Here is a 13,471-nt window from a genome sequence, read left to right on the forward strand (position 1 = left end):
CTCTAAACAAGAGAGGGTAATCTAGAAAAAACCTAGTACTATAGTACTATGTATAGAAGTTGGAAAACAAATCAAAATAACATCAAGCTTCTTCGTCTCCTTTATTTAATTTAGGATTTCTGTCTTCTTTGTGGATAAATTGCACCCAATTCATCAAGGGATAATATAGGCATCACCAGTTTGCAAACATATCCTAAGAACTACCCGTCCCTCATCTAAGCTTTTGCATCAGAAATTAAAATTGATGAACTACATAGTCTAATTTAGTTTAAATACTCTTTTAGGTAAATATGATTGCAATGAAATGTTTAGTGGAAATATAATTTCATCAAAAGATCAAAAAAAAATTATGATGAAGGGACATGCGTTTCATTGAGTTATTTGGAATGACAATAATCATCAACTGATGAAGCATGTAGAAGTTGTAGGGCCAGAGGATTCACCAAGAAGACATTACTTTAGACAAAATTATAAATTGATTAGTTATATCTTTTGTTTTTCATCTATATATGGTTTGTTAGACTTCTTAAAAATTCTTTGATATCATCTTCTGTTCTGACTAATTGTCTTGGTCCATTCCTTAGTAATAAAAGAACTGTTAAATAATTTCATAGGTTTTTCTTTTTTCAATAGCTTTTTCTTTAACAAATTCCATTTCTAGTAAAATAGTATTTCATAGGTTTTTCTTTTTTCAATAGCTTTCCACAAATACATTTTTGATTTCTGATTAAGCTCACACAAGTCCTGTTTTCAATTTTGCAAGAATTGTCCTCACATAGGAAGTAGTGCTGCACGGTTCATTGTTGTCGATGTTTAATTTAAGCTTGAAGCAATAAGCTTCCATGGAGTTCCTTGTCTTGAGTAACATTTCTTTGCAGGTATGTGACCATAGATATTGTTGATGAAGATCTTTCACACTTTGATATAGTGACCTGAAACTACCAAATTTCATGCTTCGATATTTGACACTTCAGTAACCAGTCAAGCAATAGCACCTAAAGGCAATGTTAGGAAGCTGAAGAGAGCATCGACAATATCCTTCCCTGCCTCAGCCAATAGAACTTTTTTTTTCAATATCTTTGGGTTATTGCTAGTATTGCATTTGTTCCACTTTGTCAATCCATATTGGCGTCTCAAGTAAATTCTTTTAAATGATAAACAACTTCTAGATATTGAAGAACAGTGATACACATCTGCTCGTGGCCAATGATTTTTGCTAGACGATAAAAGAAAAAATTAATGTGGCTTTTTAGAATAGGAAATTGATTCACAAGGAAAGTGTTCTAGCTGCTAAGGTTTTTATCAAATGAAAAGGATTTACCCCCTCAACATGAAACTTACATCTTACTAGTTACTATGATCTTTTCAATAAGTTTCAATATTCATGCACGTATACAACAATGTGCTTGAAGGACAAGGTATGCGCGCATAGCGGCATAGGATTATAGGAAATTCATAACCTAATAATTTGCTACTCTATAGTTTGTATGTGTAACATTCTAGTTTTGATCTATATTATGATTATTTTGGTTCAATCTTTTCTCACTTCAATGGAAATATAACAGTCATAACTAAAGTAGAAAAATCTATATTTGCAAAAAAAGAGATAGATTAGCCAAAAAGTCTTTAATCAGAACAATCCATCGCGAAGTTTATAAAGTTTTCAGCATAAAACAACATAATACAAAATAAACAATGACCATTCAAATCACTTAAACATAACCACATATTTCAAACACAAAAAAGACCACATGCTTGCTCTCCACCATCCCTAATCAGTCATAACACCATAGGTGGCCTCAAGCTTAATTTTTCTTCTTTTGGCTTCTTCAGATTGCACATTGGGATATCTGTCAAAGCAGTATTAGATGACAAATAAGACAGAACAGGTATACTTCATGCTTTGTACACATGCACGTAAAATTGAGTAAATTTAGTATCGAGTACTGTTGGAAATGAAGACGATGTCACTGAGGCAGAGGAACTGCTACTGCTGGATGCATTTACAGCAATGTTGCTAGTTGTCATGCTAGTACTGAAAGTTGCAGGGGAACTAAGGCTGCTGCTACTTGTTGCAAGGGTTGAACTGCTGAACATATTCTGACTTGTAAAATTATTTGTAACCACAGGTAGAAATGGGGAGGAAAATGTAGAGCTTGAAGCAGCAAATCCATTATTTTGACTTGAAATGTTGCCAGAGGTAAATACATTCGTCGTTGATGTTGATAATGATGTAGATACTGCAGACGATTCTGATGATTGGGCAGGGAATCCAGAAACTATATTAGTCTTGGCATCAGCATTATCCGATTCAAGAACTTTTGGCACGGAATCAACATCACCAGCAGCAGTAAATGAACTGGTCGAGCTCAGCTTTGAGTCGGAAGCTCCACATAATTTAGAAAAAGTAGACTCTCCACCAACCGATGAAGAGAAAGTAAATGGCACTTGTGGAACACTGTCAATATTTTTGTTGAAACCAAAATTAAATGATGGAGCATCAACACTTGTTTCCTTTGATGGTGCAGCTTTGTCCAAACCAAATAATGGACCTGTTTTAGTGGACTCTTTCGATTGACCATCAGCACCTGACAGCTCTGTTGAAGGAACAAAACTTTTCCCCAAGTTAAACAGGGGAGGATTAGCAGCTGATCCATTTAGTGTAGACTTGTCGGAATCTAAAATAGTGTGTGTCGATGCTTTAACTGAACCCGTATTTGCCTTAGCTGTAGAACCAGCAACAATAGATGAAGTTATTGGTGTTGGTGTGTCAACCTTCTCATCAACTATAGAACCATCAGCATTCCTAAGTTTACCATCTGCTATAAATCTTTTGGATGACGACACTGCAGATGAACCCGGTGGCGTCTCCTGTACAGGTTTTTCGATGGCAAAGGTTGTTTTCTCAGCCGCAGGAGTAGAGACGGGGGATGCATTTTCATTAGGATAGGCATCATCATCATCATCCAACTCCAGATAATCCTCATGTGCACTCATACAGAATGCCCTCTTTTTTGAGGGAGGGTCAGAAGAATCTCTAGACTTTCTGATAGATATGACTTGGTTTCTTGGGACAGGTGAGTCTAAACCAGTTACTGCGGGAATTAATCCATCATTCGCTGAAACAGACTTCAGGCCATTTTCCACCTTGCTTACCTTTGATGTCAACTTTTGAGTACTAGCAGACAAACTTCTAAGAGTGCCATTTAATTCATTATCATGTAGATTATCCAATAATTTTGATGAATCTACTGTCTCCATGCTTCAAAGAGCTTGTCCTCGTAACATGGAAGATGACAACTTCGATGGAGAATTATCATTCACATGTGGCAGCCTTAGTACCGATGGTTTTTCTTTGGGAGAAACCATCTTATCAACTTGCTGCAGAATTTTTGATGCGATCTCACTAGATTTTGATGGTAAAGGAGGAAAGCTGCTACTGAGCATGGTGTGATCATTTTCCGCTGACAATTTGGTACCGCTATGCTTAACTTCACCCGTTAGAATAGGCTTCTGCATGGAAGACGAAGGTTGCTGTTCAACATCAATCCCACTGCTATTTATAGATACAGGGATGTCTGAATTGGTCAAGGTCAATCCTTTTGAGGACAGAAGACTGGCCTTGTGACGGATTCGGCGTATAGGACCAAAAGACCCTATATCATTGCCTAAAACAGTACTTCTGTGTTTTAATCCCCCTTGTTTAGTTCCAGAAAGCACACCATGATCGAGTGCATGCTGAGATGAAGATGACAGCCCATCTTCAACACCAACCCCAGCACCCTTGGGTGTGGAGTCTGGATAACCTCTAGGATAAGGTGTTCGAGCCATGGTATATATAACCGATCTGCCACGAGATCTTGGGGTCAAAAAACCATTTTCATAAACCCTGGCATGGTTAATAACCCTTGGTACAACTGACATAATAGGGGATTTTTGAGCAAAGTGATGGCCTTTTAGTAAAGTTGAATCCTCCCCAGTAGGACTTTGCATGCTTAACATTGATGGGGAAACCTTGGAAGGCCTACTCCCAATGTAAGCTTTTGCTAGTTGCACAGGTGAAGCAACATCTTCAACAGAAACACTGGAAGTGGCATGTGCTGTTGAAACAGGATGGATTTTTATCCCATTTTCTACTGCTGGTGTACGGGGATACTCTTCCTTTTGGTTAAGAGGCAACATTGATTCTAATGGAACTACTTCTGTCTTCTTCCCTTCTTCCCCAACAACTTCCCTTTTCAAATTTGGATCCACCCCTTTACCATCAATAAGTTTACCTGTATCATCTTCTGGCTCAGAACCAGTGGAAACCAAGGGCGGACAGAATGCTGGAATTGGCCTTTTTGGGTTTAGTTCGTCGGCAACATCTGCAAATAGTCAGTCTCAGATTCAGGGTTCTGTCTTTGGCAGCACTATAAGTGGGTCCACCGTTGGTACTCTAGCACCTAGTGCTACTAGTGGTTTTGCAACTTCAACACAGAGTCAGCCTGTAGCATTTGGTTCATCTTCATCATCCCCGTTGTTTGAGCATCTAAGAATGTAACTGCCATGGAAAACGCCATGGATAAAGCTTGAAGCTTGAGGAAGAAGAAAGTGAAATGAAAATCTCTTATTGATTCAATGTGTAAAACGGTTACAGTGGTTGCTTATTTATAAGCTCTGAATCTGTAACTAACTACATGCAATCCAAATGAAATGTAAATGAAACTCAAATTACAATTCAACTAGAGTTAACTTGGCGTGCAAGGAATAGCTCTTTCTTCACTCTTTTGTATTGCCATGCTTTGTTCTTTCTTGCTTTCCTCTAATACCCCCCCACAAGATGGAGGTTGGTAAATATCCAGCATCCCAAGCTTGTTGATACACTCATAAAACTGGCGTGGTCCTGAAGCTTTAGTAAACACATCTGCAGTTTGATTGTGGGAAGAAACAGGGAGCAACCTCATGACTCCAGCTTGTAGCTTCTCACGCACAAGGTGGCAATCAATATCTAAATGCTTAGTGCGCTCATGAAAAACAGGATTAGCTGATATATGGAGAGCACTTTGATTGTCACAATACAACACAGGCAAACGAGATGGTGACTGTTGTAAGTCATGAAGAAGAAAGCATATCCATTGCAATTCACGTGTTGCTGAAGCCAAAGCCCTATATTCTGCCTCTGCAGATGAACAAGAAACTGTGCTTTGTTTCTTTGACTTCCATGATACCAGGGAGTGACCAATGAAGAAGCAATATCCAGAAATGGATTTTCTGGTATCTATACATCCTCCCCAGTCAGCATCACTAAAACCCAACAACTGTAAATCAGAGGTTTGAGGGAAGAATAAACCACGCCCAGGAGATCTCTTGAGATACCTCAAAACCCTAAGAGCTGCCTGATGATGTATTACAGTTGGGGAAGCCATGAATTGACTCAATTGCTGCGTGGCATATGCTATGTCTGGCGTGGTAGTAGTGAGATAAAGCAATCTACCCACCAATCTCCTATAGCCAGAAACATCATGATGAAGACAACCTCCATCTTGATGCAAACGTGTTGCAGGATCCAGAGGAGTACTTGCAGGTTTACAGTTAGTGAGCTTTGCATCCTCCAAGAGTTCCAAGCAGTATTTTCTCTGGCATAGAGTAATACCTTTGGAAGATCTAGCCACCTCAAGACCAAGAAAGAATTTGAGCTGCCCAAGGTTTTTGATCCTGAAAGGTTGATGAAGAGCAAGCTTCAATTCATCAAACACTGTGAGAGATGTACCAGCAAGAATGATATCATCCACATACACCAAGAGTGCAGTAAAGGATGAGGCAGTGGATTTGATAAACAAAGTATGATCAGAAGTAGCCTGAACAAAACCTTGTGCATAAAGAAACTGTGTGAGTTTTTCAAACCATTGCCTGCTTGCTTGTTTCAAACCATATAAAGATTTGAGGAGTTTGCAGACCTGGCCTGACTTAGGAGCAGAAACTCCTTGTGGTACTCTCATATACACAGCTTCATTCAAGTCTCCATGAAGAAAAGCATTATTTACATCCAATTGGTGAAGATGCCAACCATGTATGGATGCAAGTGCCAGGAGAACTCTGATAGTTGACAACTTGGCAACAGGAGAAAAAGTCTCAAAATAATCCAACCCTTCAGTTTGAGTGTATCCCTGTGCCACCAATCTAGCCTTGTATCTCTCTACACTTCCATCAGCATGTCTTTCGATTTTATAGACCCATTTGCTCCCAATTGCAACAGCATTAGGAGGCAAATCCACAAACTTCCAAGTATGATTTGCATTGAGTGCCTCAATTTCATTCTGCATAGCAACTAACCACTTGGAATCTTGACAAGCTTGATGATAAGTAGTAGGCTCTATATCATGTGAAATGGAGAGAGCATAGTGTTGATGATGGGATGCAAGCTGTGAATAGCACACATAGTTTGCCATAGAGTAATCTTTGGACTGACAAACATAATCTTGCAGATGAGAAGGAGGCCTGCTAACCCTTTGAGACCTTCTAACAGTTGCTGATTGAACATCCTCAACATTATTGTTTTGATGTACAATCTCTTCTGGGTTATCATCATCATCACACACATCTTCAATGTGTGAAGTATCTTCAACAAATTCATTTGTGACAGCTGGTGCCTTGTCAGACAAGTCATGACTGCTATCTATATAAATGCGATTATGTGGAAGAGGATTCAAGGACTTTGAGTGAAAAGGAAACTCTAAATCAAAGAATTTCACATTTCTGGAGATCAAAATCTCATTATTACAAGTATTAACCAAGATGTATCCCTTCATGCCTGGTTTATAACCCAGAAATGCACATTTCTTTGCTCAGGGGTCAAATTTGTGCCTGTTAACTAGCAAAGTAGATGCATAACTAAGACAGCCAAAAACTCTAAAATGACTTAAGTCAGGTGCATGTCCATATAAGAGCTCATAAGAAGACCTAGTTTGAAGTAATTTGGTTGGTATTCTATTCAAGAGATACACTGCATGCAATACTGCATAGGACCAAAACTTCTTAGGTAACTTGGACTGAAACATTAAAGCCCTGCTGATATTCAAAATATGCTGATGCCTTCTTTCGATTCTTCCATTCTGCTGAGGTGTATAAACATAACTTCTCTGGTGTAAAATCCCTCTCTCAGCATAAAACTCTTGTAATAAGAACTCAGGACCATTATCACTTCTAATGGATTCGATTTTCTTTTCAAACTGATTCTCTATCATACAAACAAAACCTTTAACTTTTGATGAGGCTTCTGACTTGGATTTCAACATAGCAACCCAAACATGCCTACTATGATCATCCAAAATGGTCAAGAAATATCTAAAACCATGTATGCACTCAGTGGAGAAGGGTCCCCAAATATCAACATGTATAAGATCAAACATGTTCTGTGCATTATTTAAACTGATGGAAAAAGGCAACTTCTTTTGTCTAGACAGTTGACAAACATCACAAGCAACATGTAAACTTACAGAAATATAGCTGTACAGTTTATTCATGCATTGCATTCTATCATGAGATAGATGCCCAAGTCTAAGGTGCCATAGGATTCCTGAAGGCACTAAACTACTGTCTTTATTTTGTAAAGCAGAAATACTAGAAATCTTAGCAACATTTTGTGACTCTTTTATAGTCTTCAAATGGTAAAGTCCATCCACTTCTTCAGCCAAACCAATCTTCCTCATATCCTTCTTGTCATGTATGATACACTGATTAGCTTCAAAATTCAGTATACAGTCTTGCTCTTTGCATAATTTTGAAACAGATATCAGATTCACAGCAAATTGTGGCAAGTATAACACATCATGAATGTGCAAAGATTCTGTCAACTTCACATTTCCTTTGTAACATGCCTCCACTATAGTCTTATTAGGTAAAGTTACACTAATTGGTTTAATTTCATAGTAGCTAATAAACCAACTCAAATCATGGCAAGTGTGGTGTGTAGCACCTGTATCAACTATCCAGCTATTATCATCAAATTTGCATCTAGCATTACTGGTAAAGAATTTACCTCCTGCATTCATAGTTGAACTGCTAGCCTTCATCACATTTGCAGAACCTTTAGCTTCAACATTGCTTTTCTCTAACAACGCAATCAAACTTTGATACTGATATTTGGTCAGCATCATTCCACTTTCATCATTTTTCCCAGTGGAAGCATTTCCTTTGAACTCAGTTTCTTCACCTTCAACAAAATTAGCATTAGCAAATGTATTTCCTCCTCCTCTTCCCCAATTTGGAGGATATCCATGCTTCTTGTAACAAGTTTCAACTGTATGGTTAGTTCTATTGCAAAAACTGCAAACTCTGGGATTTCCTCTTCCTCTTCCTTGAGAAGAATATCCTCTACCTCTTCCAAATTGTCTTTGTCCATCCATTGCATTAACAAGACCAGATGCTGTATCATCTATAGGAGTAGCTACCACATTGTACTGCATCTTCCTTTCTTGCTGCAGTACCATAGAGAAAACCCTATTTATTTGAGGTAAAGGATCCATCAGTAATACTTGTGATGTTACACCTTGATAATCATCACTCAATCCCATTAAGAACTTAATGATTCTATCTTCAGCTCGAAATGCTTTGTTATTTCTCATAGCAAAACAAGTGCACTGAATTGGACAGGTACATTGAGGCATAGGCCTGAACTGATCTAACTCTTCCCATAGACCTCTCAAATCAGTGAAATATTCAGTGATTTTCTTACTTCCTTGTTTCAGATTTGCAATTTCTTCTTGCAATTGTGCAACCCTAATTCTATCACCTCTCATGAATCTATCCTTTAGATCATTCCACATATCAACAGCATTCTCAATAAACACTACACTTTGAGCAATTGAAGGCGAAATAGAATTGATTATCCAAGTATGAACAAGATTGTTGCACCTTTCCCAAGCTGTATATAGAAAATCATCCTCTTCTGGTATAGGTATAGATCCATCAACAAATGTGAATTTGTTCTTCATCGCAAGAGCTCTTCGCATCTTCATAGTCCAAGAGTGATAGTTTTCACCGGTTAGTTGAGGCGTAACTGTAACCGTTGAAGAATTTTCTGAAGGATGAACATAGTAAGGATCAAGAGCTTGATCCTGATTATTGTTATTGTTATTTCTCACCATTGTTGAACCAAAGATTCAATCACAAACGAAGAACCACAAAGAAGCAAAAAGGTTCGAAGAAACAGAGTAATCAAAACGCAATGAAATGCGAAGAAAGAGAAAAGATGAACCGAACAACGTTCAATCTATATCATGCGGAAGCAGAACAAGATTCACTTGCTCTGATACCATCTAAGAATGTAACTGCCATGGAAAACGCCATGGATAAAGCTTGAAGCTTGAGGAAGAAGAAAGTGAAATGAAAATCTCTTATTGATTCAATGTGTAAAACGGTTACAGTGGTTGCTTATTTATAAGCTCTGAATCTGTAACTAATTACATGCAATCCAAATGAAATGTAAATGAAACTCAAATTACAATTCAACTAGAGTTAACTTGGCGCGCAAGTAATAGCTCTTTCTTCACTCTTTTGTATTGCCATGCTTTGTTCTTTCTTGCTTTCCTCTAATAGAGCAGACTGGGAATACATCTTTTTCTTCAGGGAGTTCATCGGCCCCTTCTTCAAGTCCTGCAACAAATGTTTTCAACTCTGGTACAACTTCTGGACAAAGCACCCCTGCTTCCTCTTCGGAAGCCATCCCTGTTAGCCTCTACATTGTTTGGGGCTCCTTGGCAGCCCAGTAAATCTTCTCCTTTTGGTACACCCTTTAGTTCATCATTGTCATCTTCATCTGCATTTACCTCTGAGTTCTCCTTTGGAGCATCCACTCCTGTTGCTTCTACCAGCTCTCAGATGGTATTTGGATCATCCACAGGTGCATCAGCTCCTCAATTCTCATTCACTTTTTTTTTTAAATAAATAAACATCTCTCTTTAGATTAAAGTATTTCAAGTCGTTCACCAAACAGAAAGCTTGTGCTAGAATAAATGGAAGCCCTACAAGAATAATCGACAGGCTCCGCCCAGTTGAAGTTACTTGATCACCAAGTAAGCCATATATCAAATCCATGCCTAATTCGGGCTATGATACAAGCAAACGATAAAATACAAGGATTTGAGAACAACACAACATATCAAATCTTGATCTAGAACTATTACAGATACATCAAATAATGTAATATCATATCATATACTAATACAAAATTTTGCAGAGTTATACCATGCATTGTATAAGAAGCAAGACAAACGAGACCGACCTGCATGTGTTGATTTTTTTTCTCAATAGCACCACTTGTCCAAAATTCAACCTCAACAGTTAAATTATGGAATAATAACTCACGTTTTCGAGCTTATTTATTTGTTGCACTAATCAATAGCAGACTGTAGCAGTGACAATAATAACCATTTCCATAAACAATAGTCTTATTTCTTACGTTGCCTGTGTTTAATTTTAATAATTTTTCGACCAGACTTGTGACCACCACCAGAGCCCAACGAGAAACTCCCTCCGGCATTAAATTCTAGACTGCCAGAAGCCTGAAATGGAGATCGATTTTGTGGAGCAATATTTTGTTGACCCCCAAACTGGAAAGGATTCTGTGGAGCAATATTATGTTGACGTGCAAATACAAAATTTGATTGAACTGGGACAGGTTGTTGACCAAATACTGGAGTGACGGGTGGAGTTGCTTGAAATGTGTCCTCAGCCATACTGTCCTCCATGCTTGTCTGATCATTATTAACTCCAAATACAAAACTTGATTGAACTGGGACAGGTTGTTGACCAAATACTGGAGTGACGGGTGGAGTTGCTTGAAATGTGTCCTCAGCCATACTGTCCTCCATATGCTTGTCTGATCATTATTAACAGAAGCTGGGTGGATTTAGTCCCACATCAGTTAGATTGGAAGCTTGGTCAGAGTTTATAAAGAGGAGGCACTCCTCACCTTACAAGCTGGTTTTGCAAGGATGAGTTATAACCATATATAAATTACAATTTACTACTTTATAGTATAGTTTATAGTATAGTTTTTTTTGTTATAATTTTTTGTTATAGTATAGTTTTTTTTACTACTTATAGTTTTTACAGAAAAATCAACAAAATTATGAGAGACTAAATTACACTCAAATGTTATAAAACAAAATGGTAATCTAATCTTTTTAACCATGAAGTGTGTGGCTCCCAAGATTTTTTGTATAGTTTATAGTATAGTTTTTTTTTCTTATAATTTTTTGTTATAGTATAGTTTTTTTTACTACTTATAGTTTTTACAGAAAAATCAACAAAATTATGAGAGACTAAATTGCACTCAAATGTTATAAAACAAAATGGTAATCTAATCTTTTTAACCATGAAGTGTGTGGCTCCCAAGATTTGCATAAATGAAAATAAATTGACATTTCTTATCCTTAATGGTTTTACCAATTTTTATGAGAAGATGGTAGTAAATTAGTGTATAATGGTTATAATACTTAACTCATTCAGACCAAACTACCTACTACTTCATTCAGTATTTCACATGGGACTTTTGAATAAAAGAACAACCAGTAATTATCTAAAGATAAATTAAAACAAATTCTGCATGAGCTTTGATATTGTTTTTATTATAATTGTAATGTAATGTATGACGAGATTTTGGTAATTTGGTTGAATATTGAACTCACCTAAGTAGTGTTTGAGGCCGCTAGTCAAAGCAGATGTCGAGGTCAATGAAGCTTTTAGTATGCTGAGACCCTGCACCATCACCATAGATACAAATTATGCAATCGAGAAATATTAATGAAAAATTGTGCTAAATATTGTTTCACACAATCCCTTTACCTCCTTCCCTCCAATATTAACGACAATTTCCTCAATGTCATTTAGGGGGACCTTCATTCTTTCTAGATGTGAAACACCATCAAACGATGACATTGGAGTCACAACCAGCTCGTCTGTCACCATAAACGTTGTTGGTCCTGTGACATATCCTCCAGAAACAGGGGATTTGGGATCAACAAATTTCAAGACCTCGCCACTGTCTTTGGAAGTAAACACAGCTGTTTTGATTGGTAAAATCTGGTTCCTTACTCCATATGTAGGAAAAATTTGAGGCTTACTTAGATTGTTTTTAAGTTCATGTGACCGTAAACATCTCTCTGGACTCAACTCAGTCATGCTTTTATATAAAATATCAATGCAGCTTAAAGAAGAGAATCCTTCTAGCATTTGCAACACTCCTCCTAGAGGAAAAGTGAGAAAACTGAAAAGAAAGTCCGCAAAATCTTCCTCTGCTATACCAAACAGAATGTTTCTAGTTGATTTTCGAACCAGTAGTTTTATCAGCATCTGCTTACCCTCTTCAGATGGTAAGCCCTTTCCAATACCAATCTTGGATTGGAATATTGGCTTACCCTCTTCAGATGGTAAGCCCTCATCTGCATATGTTGGTTTCTTCTTTAAGATAAAGTCTGTCAGAGGAGTCTTCGAGAACAAGGACAACTTGAGAAGATCGACTACCTACACATATAAACATAAATATTCATTTAAAAAATCAACATCAGTGATAAAAATATAGAAATTGAGAAAAGCCAGAGAAAGCATGCCTCCTCCTTGCTGATAAATAGTGTTTTTCTCTCGATATCTGCAATCTCATTGATTCCGTTCATCTGCAGTAAACCTAAACCTTTTACCAGATCATTAGGCATTACAGAAAGATCATCATGAATTATAAAACTAGCCATATCTTTAACAAAGCCATTGTCAAAGGAACTGGGACAGGTAACTTCTCTGTTACAATACGTTCCACAAAGGCATTTCTGGTTCCTAAAAATACTCACACACTTCATAATCCAGCCCTCACAGATAAAGTACTGTATCGGTGTGTCATCGATGTTCAGTTTGAGCTTCCAACAACTACCTTCCATGGAGTTCCTTGGCTTGAGTAGCATTTCTTTGCATTCCTGTGACCATAGATATTTCCCATCAAGATCTTGCACGCTTTGATAAAGTGAGCTAATGCTGCCAAATTTCATTGCTTCGATATTTGATTCTGCAGCCACTAGTCTTGCAATAGTCCCCAAAGGCAATGTTAAGAAGCTGAAAAGAGCATCAACAAAATCATTCCCAGCCTCAGCGTACAAAACTCTGCTCCTTTCTTTGTCCACCATAACTTTCAATGTAACTTCGTCAGCCATGGTATTACAAACTATAGCAGATCACCGAGAGAAGCAAGTAGCAATGCAATTTTGCTGTAACAGTCTTGTAAAACCTCTTTATAAAAAAAAAAAATATATATATATATAGGAACCAAAAACTTTGGCGTGACCAAAAACCTAAGAAATATTTTAGATAGATTAAAATCAAATGTTTGATATATTTATAGGAACCATTTATTTATTTAACATTTTATGCCTTTAAAGCACAAGTTAAAAAGCCAAATATAAAAACTTAATTTTAGAAATTGTGCATTCAATGTCTTGAT

The 13,471-nt window shown here is 37.3% G+C and overlaps 1 protein-coding gene and 1 pseudogene across 5 annotated transcripts; both read right to left on the minus strand.

Moving 5' to 3' along the window:
• Window positions 1–1,607: 1,607 nt before the first annotated feature.
• LOC146907829 (uncharacterized) lies at window positions 1,608–13,266 on the minus strand. Of its 5 annotated transcripts, none has more exons than XM_085726212.1 (4): window positions 12,594–13,266; window positions 11,830–12,507; window positions 11,673–11,742; window positions 1,608–1,850 (listed from the first exon to the last, which is right to left on the minus strand). In XM_085726212.1, exons 1-4 carry the CDS (start codon window positions 13,182–13,184, stop codon window positions 1,780–1,782), a joined length of 1,410 nt encoding a protein of 469 aa, XP_085582338.1. In that variant the 5' UTR covers window positions 13,185–13,266; the 3' UTR covers window positions 1,608–1,779. The 5 variants fall into 5 exon arrangements, with proteins under 5 accessions (XP_085582338.1, XP_085582340.1, XP_085582336.1 ...); XM_085726214.1 differs by lacking the exon at window positions 1,608–1,850 and adding an exon at window positions 9,965–10,736; XM_085726210.1 differs by lacking the exon at window positions 1,608–1,850 and adding an exon at window positions 9,965–10,861.
• Window positions 1,864–4,377, minus strand: LOC146907830 (uncharacterized; annotated as a pseudogene).
• Window positions 13,267–13,471: the final 205 nt, after the last annotated feature.

The sequence above is a fragment of the Medicago sativa genome, chromosome 7, assembly GCF_051527215.1.
Source record: "Medicago sativa cultivar Bolivia chromosome 7, Bolivia_mono, whole genome shotgun sequence".
In the NCBI taxonomy this organism is placed as follows: domain Eukaryota; kingdom Viridiplantae; phylum Streptophyta; class Magnoliopsida; order Fabales; family Fabaceae; genus Medicago; species Medicago sativa.

What these genes read in the sequence shown, in the direction of transcription:
- LOC146907829 (XM_085726210.1), bottom strand. Translation starts at nt 13,184, where the DNA reads ATGGCTGACGAAGTTACATTGAAAGTTATGGTGGACAAAGAAAGGAGC. An exon ending in TTAATATTGGAGGGAAGGAG is followed by an intron (nt 11,743 to 11,829) that starts GTAAAGGGATTG and finishes GTGATGGTGCAG; the next exon opens with GGTCTCAGCATACTAAAAGC. An exon ending in CGGCCTCAAACACTACTTAG is followed by an intron (nt 10,862 to 11,672) that starts GTGAGTTCAATA and finishes AATAATGATCAG; the next exon opens with ACAAGCATATGGAGGACAGT.